General features: G+C 25.5%; 2 protein-coding genes across 2 annotated transcripts; both read left to right on the forward strand.

Annotated features, from left to right (window-relative positions):
- The first annotated feature begins 3,529 nt into the window (after positions 1 to 3,529).
- On the forward strand, positions 3,530 to 7,094 carry LOC122850970. The gene is made up of 10 exons (XM_044150013.1): positions 3,530 to 3,691; positions 3,874 to 3,972; positions 4,046 to 4,126; positions 4,217 to 4,353; positions 4,492 to 4,614; positions 4,704 to 4,853; positions 4,926 to 5,134; positions 5,212 to 5,792; positions 5,859 to 6,114; positions 6,475 to 7,094. The coding sequence occupies exons 1-10, from the start codon at positions 3,545 to 3,547 to the stop codon at positions 7,092 to 7,094; spliced, it is 2,403 nt and encodes an 800-aa protein (XP_044005948.1). The 5' UTR covers positions 3,530 to 3,544.
- Positions 7,095 to 7,621: 527 nt separating this feature from the next.
- LOC122852276 lies at positions 7,622 to 10,401 on the forward strand. Its single transcript, XM_044151980.1, has 9 exons — positions 7,622 to 7,869; positions 8,035 to 8,190; positions 8,268 to 8,396; positions 8,461 to 8,631; positions 8,712 to 8,820; positions 8,915 to 9,074; positions 9,149 to 9,290; positions 9,380 to 9,556; positions 9,827 to 10,401. Exons 1-9 carry the CDS (start codon positions 7,800 to 7,802, stop codon positions 10,399 to 10,401), a joined length of 1,689 nt encoding a protein of 562 aa, XP_044007915.1. The 5' UTR covers positions 7,622 to 7,799.
- Positions 10,402 to 10,799: the final 398 nt, after the last annotated feature.

Raw genomic sequence — 10,799 nt, forward strand, 5'->3', positions numbered from 1 at the left:
TACTTTAGTTTATAAATAAAATAGCCAGATATCTTAATGGCTAATGAATTTACAATAGAGGGTTCTGTATCAGTCGTAAAATTAGTGTGGACTCTTGGGTATCATTTAAAAGCTTTTTTAAAACTTTTTTTTTAAAACCATATAAATATACAAAACATTAAAATAGATTATCATCATCATCATTTATAATTTTTTATTTTTAAAAATTACATCAGACAAAAAAATAAAAATATCATTTATTTGTTATAAAAAAAAAAACTATTTTCACTCAAATATATTTAAACAATAAATGAAACGAGAGATAAAAAAAAAAAAATTATGTGAAACATTAAATTGAAGCATAGTAGATGAAATGTCCTCTGTTCTCCCAAGAGATCAAGAAGTTACAGAATAGTGAATGATATCATTGCCAACACGTGATATCCCCAAGTCTCGTCATAATAGAACTAACAACTTTTTGGGTGTAATTTTTTTCTTTTTATTTTTTTTTTTCCTTTTACGATCTTTATAATACTCAACGAGAGTTTTTTTGCACATCCCTACACATTTATCAAAAAAAAACTAACCACCTCATTTTCAACTTACTAAAAAGACTTTTACAAAAAAAAATTAAGACTGATGGTAAATGGAAATAAAAAAAAACTTGAAACAAAAAGATTTAAAAATATATATATATATAAAAAAAAAAAAAAAAAAAGCACATTGGCAATGACAGTCAGTTGGTGTACAGTGGATGAAGAAGAAGAAGAAGGTAGGTCGCTGGGTCAACATTAGAACAGAAAACGAGGGATGATAAGAGAATGCCAGGGGGTGCTAGGGCACTCCAAGCCCGGGGTCAACCAATACAAGGATAGTCACGCCCGTTACGTGTCAGCCGTCCAATATCGGGCGAATCGCCGTGAGCTTACGCATATCCTGCTGGGTTTATACTCAAACTGATATACTCACAATATAATAGCTACTCTATAGATCCCTTGTATATTTTTACTCATCCTCTCTGTCTCTCTCTCTCTACGTGTCCAACGGTCTTAAAAATATATTCATATTCTCTCATAAACTAACACAAACATATAATAAACAAAAGAAAAAAATATATATTCAAGACGTCAAAGGATATTACTCAATTTAAAATAAAAGAGTATTGAACATTGTTGAAAAACAATAATAATAAAAATACATAATAAAAACATGTATATTTTTTAAAACAAAAAAGACAAAAATAAAAAAATGTTCAAACAAAATTTGAATATATAACAGACAAAACTTTTGCTGTAATTTATTAATAAATTTTTTTTTTATTTCTGTTGTATTTATCTTTTCTTTTTTAGATGAATAATTGATGTTAATAAATATAATAATATTATGGTAAATATATATATAGCTTGTGATTGATTTATTAAATTTTTAATTAATCCCTTCGTTAAATTTATATCATTGTGTATGTGTGTGGTGAGTTTTATAAATAGAATGTGTGAAAATAATTACTGCTCTTGTTACACTTATTCTAGGCCAACATCACGAGCTTTAAATTGATTTCGTAGATAATCCTATAATCATATAGATATATACTATATACATCAACAATAATACTGTGTATATAATTTACAAGACCTAAATGAGAATATCAACTGATGATATGACAAAAATTTTATCCAAATACAATTGTTTTATTGATTGAATTTGTTTCTTTCAATAAATTTATTTTTAAGCTACTTTGCCATACTTTTTTTTTATGATAATGAAGAGGCAATAATAAAAGACAGTAAAAAAAAAACCAAGAAAAGATGACAAAAAGTTGGAATAAAAATTGGAGAAATAATAATGGATATTTTTTTCTTAAATTGGAGATAAATAAAATCTTACTGGTTCTTGAGATATTTTTTTTTTATTTCCCATCAAATGTTGAAAAAAAGATCCAGGATAAAGAAAAGAAAAATAAGAAAAATTCTGGTATATTGAAAAAGATTTGATGAAGGGATCACGTCATAAAAAAAAATTTTTTTTTCCTTATTCATTCGAGAGTTAAATTAATAAAAATACCTGATAAATAACGAGACAATATTATTTTGTTTAAAATATATTATTTGATACACGTGTGTAATTTATGATTTATATTTATTCCATAAATAATTTATGAAAATAAAAAAAGAACAAAAAATATAAATTGAAATGAACAATCAGTGGGTCAATAACATCATCAATACTTGATGTATATTTGTATTAATTAAACCACTTTAAACATTTGTCCACAAACTAATAATCAAGACCTAACCAAAATAAATACAAACCCACACACACGCAAATGAGATAATAAATAAATAATGCAAGCGTGAAATCATCAAGAACACATATTAATATATTCAGTGTCATAATTCTACCCACTCAAAAATTCAATCACAATTATTTTTAAATTAATAATTCATTGTATAATTATTAATGATATTATTATTATTATGTTTGTTAAGCTAATCAATGATAATGTTATTTTTAAAATTTAATTTATTGAAATGTCATGACTTATTAATTTTGTTGATAAAAATATATGACAACGAGTATAAGAAAAGGCCAATTGAAATTTTTTTTTAAAAATGTCAGTCATTTTATTTTTATAGCCTAGAGCTCATCTCATTTTGACAATAGATTATTTATCAGTAAAAATGTAAATCTGGAATCAAGCCAAGTGAGAAAAATATTCAACCGACATATTTTCAATCGACTGAAGATACTGACATAAATTTACACTGTCGCTAAAAAATTTTATTTACATATATTTAAAATATATCATAATGCCACTCAAATTTTTATATTGAAATATAGTTTTACAACTGATTGATGGAAAATCAATAGCTATTTTTTATTTACTATATAAATTTGTCAAAATTTTTAAATTAAAAACAAATAGATAAAGTTGATGATATATTGAAGATATTTATAAAATAAATTATTCTAAAGGTAATTAAAAATGTACACATGATAGTTTACTCAAATGTCATGTAAAAAAAAAAAAATAACAACAAGACAAGGCTGACACTAATCTTGTTGTTATATATTTCCTAAGTATATGAATGTTTTGATATAAAAAAAATAATTAAAAATTGTCTAATGATTTAAAAAAGGATTTTTTAAATAATAATATGAATAATATTGTAACCGGATTATAAATAACAATTTTAAAATGTCAAATAATCAAAATAAATATGGTATAAAAATATAAATAAATGAATTTTATTAAAAATCATTCAAAATAAATTGTATATTAAAATTTAGATTTAAAATTAGTTCTCTCATTCGTCCAACAGTATCGCATTCGCGGGCTTTTCAACAACCTATCATTTTAAACTAAAAAAATTCTGATTGGTTAACCTAGCTGTGCTCTATATTTTGTTATTGTCAACAAATTAATGTACAGTTTATGTAAACATTGGGGGGTTTACTATATTTTATGTTTTTATTTTATAATTGATCTATATTTTATGTAAACAAACAAAGCCTAAATTAGCAATCTCAAGTGACATGATTAATAATTATAATTAATTAATTAAATATGACCAAAGTATCAAGCATTAAAAATGGTAAACATACAAAAAAAATACCACCACCCATTGATGTTAAAGTGCGAACAAAAAAAAGAAAAAAGCGCAAAGATTTAGAGCAAATAAGACAAAGTGTTCTTGATGCAAGACAGGACTTGGTTAGTTTATTTTTAATAATTTTATAAATAATTATATTTTAATAAATAGTTTAAAGTAACTAATTATGATTTTTCTAAATATTTTTATTTTATTCATTAAACTCACTAATTTAATTCAATTTAAAATAATTTGTTTTTCTTTTTTTTTTTTTGGTTATGTTAATGTTATTTTTATTTCACAGCGTCGAGAAAGAAGACTTGCTGGTGCTTTAAAATACAAAGGACCATCAAATGTGCTAGATAAAACACTGAGAGATTTTGCTGATATTCGTGAAGAAAATGTAATAAAAATTATTGACAATATAAATATATATACGAATGAAATTTAATTGTAAATATTTCAATGTTTAACAGGAAAATAAAACTCAAGGTATATCCAACAAAGGAGAAAACAAAAACGAGAGAATATTGTGCACAAGATTATTGCATGAACCGGTATGAATAATTTATTAATAATTTATTTATACTGTTTCATATCGATGAAATTTGTTATAATGATTTTAATTTTATTGTATAAATTAACAGACAATTGGATTATTTAAAAAAGGAGCAAAGGGTAATGAGGTCAAAAGGAGAGTAGATGTCACATTATCTGATGCAGCTGATGCTCGTCTTCGTGGTGACGTTATAAGGCTACTCAATGGGGACAATACATCACCAAGGTAACTGAATATTGAATATTTATTTTAACAACATTATTATCAACAATATATAGTTGGAATAAATTGATCTAGTTAAAGTTGGAGATTAAAATATATATGAAATATTTATATCATCAATCATTATTATTGATATTACAGAAATAATGATAACAATGAAAGAAAAATTATCCAAGAGGAAAAAATAATATCAAAACAAGTAAAGCCTGTTCATGCGAATCTTGAAGAAAGTGAAAAAACTCCTAGTCCTGTCTTATTACATCGGTAAAATAAAATCAAGATGAAAAAAACAAACTAATAACACTGAAATTGACTCAATCTACTCAATCATAATATTATATTTTTTTTTTTAGAACAAACTGGATATCAAAAGATGAAAATGCCAAGAATTTAAAGAAAAAAGATGATAATAATAGACGATTATTTGAGATTGATGACGATGATGATGATGATAATGATGATTCTAACATTAACAAAGATTTACCTGCTATGGATTCATTGGAGTAAGAAATATATTTTTCAATTAATTTAATAACTCATGTTTCTTTTTTTTTAAATGTATATACTTGTTGTAGATTTTCACCAAAAGCATCTCGTGTTGATGAAAGTGATTCAATTGATGGACCAAATGATTTGAATAAACATAAAAAATTACCAAAATTAAATGATTGTTCAAGTTCATTAAATCGCTGGCGATGGTCACCAGCAACTTGTTTTGAAGAATACTGTTCAATTGTTTGTGTTGGTACTTTTACAAATTTCATTGATAATTGTACAGTAGAAGGTAATTTATAAAAAAATTATTTATCTATTCTATTTATTTTATTGCATTGATAAATAATTAATAAACTTTTTTTTTAGATCCTGTAGAAAGAATAAGAAATGAACTTATGGCAACATACAAAGAAGTACGTGGTCAACAAAAAAATGATGATAATCATTATGCCAATAAAGAGTTTGAATGTACACCACAATTTAGTGACAGTAGTACAGTTACATGTGAAGTTGTGGGACATCATGGCTCACATAACAAAGTAATATCAAAGTCCTCAACAAACTCTTCACTAGCGACGACTGTTCTAACTGATGACAAAAATGATGTAATTGAGGTACCAGAGCTTAAACACTATTTCAAGAATTTAGATAGTAAAGTTACACCACAAAATAAAATGGTGAAACAAAATGATGGTAGAATTGTTAGAGTTTCACTTCAACAACCCTTTAGAACACCTAGGAATTCACTGGACTTATTGACGTCTATTGATATGACTCGTAACAAGAATGATAAATATTCAAAGAAAAATACTGAAAGATTAAATCACGTACCATTTCAAGAGAAAGTTTATCATGATAAAAAAAAAGAATTTCATCGAATATATTTGCCTGAACAAACATCATTAAATATCCAAGAAAATGAATTTAATAATAATTTTATTGAAAAGGTAAAGATATTTAATTTATTTAATTTATTATTTACACTATGATATTAATTATTTGAAAATTTCTAGAAAAATAATTTTGATGCTGTCAGTGAGTATAGCATTGACAAAGGATATGATCAAGATTTAACATCACCCTCACTTGGATGGAGTGCTTCTCATGAAGCAAAATTAGTACAACTTCCACCAAGCTATTCTAAACATATACCAACTATTCTTCGTCGTTCAACCAATAATAAGACAGTACATTTTAATCTTGACTTAACAAATCATCAACGAAGAATTAAAAATAATTATGTTAATACGCCAGACAATAATTTATCGAGTCAGTTTAATGATAATATAAAACAAAAACATTTGAATAATCCATTAAAATTAAAATTCAATGATTCAATATTTCCAACAGATATTTTTTCACAAAATAATCAAATGGATTATTCAAATGATTATAATCATGGAAATTTATATAAAAATAATAGCCATGATAAATATGAAAATAAAAAAGGCTATAAAATTACAAAAACTGATGATATTATACCAGTACAAAATAATTATTATATTGGACAAAATATAAAACCAAGCAAAAAATATTTATACAATCCAAATGATGAGATAATGAAACGTGTTATTAGTATTGAAAATCCACAATATGATAAACAAAAATTATATAAAAAAAATAATTTAGATAATTACGAAACAGAATATAATGATGCAATTCTTCGTGGTTTTAAAGTATTGTCGTGCTCTGAGGTAGAACGAAGTAAAGCAAAATTTAATGAAAGAGGTAAAATAAGTGGACATTTTTTATCAAATCAACCAGCAAAATATTTAGCCATGAGTGAAGAAAATGATAAATCATTGGTACCACGTAGAGTACCAGTTTATCATAATGTAGAAAAAATAGATAATAAAAATTTGAATGATACTCTAGCATACTCTGATATTTATAAAAAATCAAATCGAGTATTAACACCACCACTTGGTAAAATATATCCACAAAAACATCAAAGTATTAGCTTCGATCATTCAGTGTTATTAAATACGAATTTACATAATGATAAAAATTATCTACATCGAGACTTATTTAGTCAAGAGCATTTAAAAAAAATTCAACATCGTCAACGCTTGTATGGGATTGATCATGTAGATCGACAACACAAAGCACAAGCACTTAATTATTTTGCTCCAATAAATTCTTATGAAGAAAGCTCACGAGAAGTAAAATGTTTTGAAAATTTATGTGATAAAAAAAATTGTCATGAATGTTTTCAAGCTAGACTAAAAAATACTATTCGTAAAATTTGAAAAAAAAAACATTATTTAAAATTTATAATAATTGTTTTGTTAGTTATCTTTTTTTTTCTTATTATTATTATTATTTGCTTTTTTTTTTCAAAGTTTCAATGTTTAAAAGCTGGTCTTTATTATTTTTCTTCGTTTAAAAAAAATATTCTAAATTAAATTTTGGATATCATTGTTAATTTAAAAACAATGTGTTAATATAAAACAGTGTGTATTTTCAACCTCATATGTATATTATAAAAAAAAACATTTATATTTTTGTACAGTAGTGAGTGAAAAAAATAGAAAAAAAAATGGAATATAAAAACGATAATTTTTATACTTGGAGAAAATAAAATTAATGAATGAAAATACAACGATAAAAAATGTAATTTTTAGCTTCTCCCCACGTCATAAATGCATGAAAAAACTGATAATTTAACGGAAATAAATGATAACAAATCACAAAACCGCAGTTAAACGAGGGAAGTAACACCTCCGCTCTCATTCGCTCTTTAATATCAAATACAGTCCTTCAAATTGTAGATTTATTCTCATTTGTGAATTAGTCTTGGTCAACTCAACACATGTAGATAATTTATCATTATATATAAAATTAATTTAAACTTATATAATAATTAATAATTAATTATTAGGTGATTCAACGAATTAAAAAAAATAAAATTTTCATTGCAATGTTCAGTGTTTTTCACTGATTTAAATAAAAGCATGAAGTGGCTTTCAGTTTTATTATTTATTCTGATACAACAATGCACCGTTGGATTATCATCAAATAAATGTGAGGACTATTTATTTTAATTTAATATTAGCACAAATCTCAAATGTCTATTTGAAATAATTAACAAGGCATGATTAATCATGATTTTTAAAAAGTCACACCCTTACTTTCTTTGTTTCTTGATATTAAATGAAAAAAATTGTTTTTTTGATTTTATTATTTAAGCAAAATGTCCGACAATTTCAATTCAAAATGGCAAGGTTCAAATTAGAAGAGGAAAAATTATAAAATTTGATTGTTTGAATAAATTTACACTTGTTGGCAACAAATATTCTACATGTGTACGAGGAGAATGGGATACACCAGCTCCAGTTTGCATCAGTAAGTTTGTTTTTTTTTTAAATTAAACAATAAATATTATTAACATAATTTATTAATTGTAATTTTTATTTTTCAAGATGCTGTTCCTCCAATATATGAAATCTTGTTAAATATATATTTTTGTGAACCAAATTACGAGCTTGTTGGTGCACCAGAAATTTATTGTAATGGAAAACAATGGAATGATACTACACCCTATTGTCGAGGTAATATTATAATAATTATAAGCATAATGCTACATCTTAATTATTTTTTAATTAAAAATTTTAGATACAACTGCAATGGCTCCACTAAAATGTGACTTTGAAAAAACTGATTTATGCTGGTGGGAACAAGATCCAAAGCATGATTTTGATTGGCAACGACATAATTTTGAAACACCAAGTTCTCGTATTGGCACAGGACCTACACATGATCATACACTTGGTGCAGGAAACAGTGGTATGATATCATTTTATTTTTTATATTTTATTTCTATATATAAATTAAATTTTATATTATTTTTTTTTTTCGTATTTCAGGATATTATCTTTATGTTGAAGCATCCGGTAGACTTGAAAATGACACTGCAAGAATTATATCGCCTTTGTATTATTCCAATCTGACTACTAATGGATGTTTTTCTCTGTGGTGAGTTTTATTTTTTATCGCAAAATTATTTTTATATTTAAAACTTTATTATTTTATTTTTATCAATTTAAAATATTAATTTATGAATAAATAGGTATCACATGTATGGCTCGACAGTTGGAAGCTTACGTGTTTATTTTAGGCCTGAGATAAGTAGTGAAAATCCAAGACTTATGTTTGAAAAGCACGGTAATCAAGGGAATAATTGGTACCAGGGTATTTTTAATTTACCACCAAGCAACGTTAGTTTTCAGGTAAATAAATAATCTTATTTTATTTGTTAATTAATTTAGCATAAATGATTTTTTCATTATCATTATTTGTGTAGATAATAATTGAGGGAGTACGAGGTTCTAGTTATGTCAGTGATATGGCAGTTGACGATGTGGCTATTCTTCAGGGTGACGAGTGTCGAGATGCCGAAAAAAAAATTTCAGCTACAACTGTTCAATCTATTACTGAACAAGATGGTAATAAAAAAAATAAATAATACTTATATCTCAAGCCTACGTAAAGTTTATAAATGATAATTATGATAATTATTTTATTTTATTAATAGATCAAGTTGAAATTGTCAATGCCATGCAAAGTTGTTATGGAAGATGTGGTGATAGTCAAAAAATCAACACTTGGACGTCAATGAGTCCAATGACATCACCGGATATATGCCAGTGTACGATTGATTGTGCTGATAATTCAACGTGCTGTCCTGATTTTTCCGAATATTGCGTTCTAGGTAATTTTTAATTATAACGACTTAAATTTTAATGAGTTATTTCCTCATTTCGTTCAATTAATTATTGTAGTTTTCATTTATCGATAGTTTCAAATTAGACAGAAAATACTCATTTAAAATTGATTACAAAAACATTGTTCATTACTTTATGTAAATTGACTATCGAAAGATATTAAAAATTTAATTTGACTTTTGATACAATCACCTGAACTAAATTCATATCAATTTTATCAAATTAATTTTTAATTAATATCTTAATATTTTTTTTAGGATTCTCAGATGGATCGTCAGTTGATACATCAACGATAATAAATTCAGAGCCACTTCCACCAGAACCAAAAGACGGAATTGATCCAAATGTAACTCAACCACCAGTTAAATCAACAAGTGAAAAGCCAACATCAACAACTACTCAAAAATCCACGACTAAACTAGTGTTAACAACACCAACAACAACGACAACATCAACGAAACGACCTCCTAAGACAATAACATCAACAACAAAAGGACAAATTCAAACAGTATCACCTATTGTCATTGCAACGACTATCAAGTATCATGATCAAACGCAAACCGAGTCAAATTTAATCGTTGAAAAAATTCAATATAATAATAAAAAATCATCAATGACAATTATTATATTTATTGTTGTACCAATTGCAACAATGATAATTGCTGTTATTAGTATATTTATAATTACACAAAGAAAAAAAATATATAAAAAAAATTCGAGTAAAATAAATAGTTCAGCATTACCAGAGGATAGTGATGTACGGTTTTTAACATCCGATGAAGTGCTTGACTTTAATCTTGCACGAATGCCGGAAGATTATAATGAACTCTAGGGTTGCTAATAAATATTTATATATTTATTTATAATAATTTTTTTACTCGTTTTTTATAACTTCATAAATTTACATGTAATGGCATCATCAAGATGTAATGGAATCATCAAGATGTAAGTGTGTGCGTGTGTGTATGTGAGGTGACGCTACCAACACATGCATACAAATAGGCGCCCGATATATAAGATTCGAAAATTTCTCGAAAAATTTTTTAATCGTATAAAATATCGATTAATTAATAATAATGCCATGCAAAAAAATAATAATAGTATAAGTAAAATAAATATTTAGGAAGATTAATATACATACAGCCCAGAAAACAGGATAGAGGATCAGACAGAAAATTTTTATCAGCAAGCCGTTGATCAAATCAGGAATTTCAGGAATCGTTTAATACG

The sequence above is a fragment of the Aphidius gifuensis genome, linkage group LG3, assembly GCF_014905175.1.
Source record: "Aphidius gifuensis isolate YNYX2018 linkage group LG3, ASM1490517v1, whole genome shotgun sequence".
NCBI classification, from domain to species: Eukaryota; Metazoa; Arthropoda; class Insecta; order Hymenoptera; family Braconidae; genus Aphidius; species Aphidius gifuensis.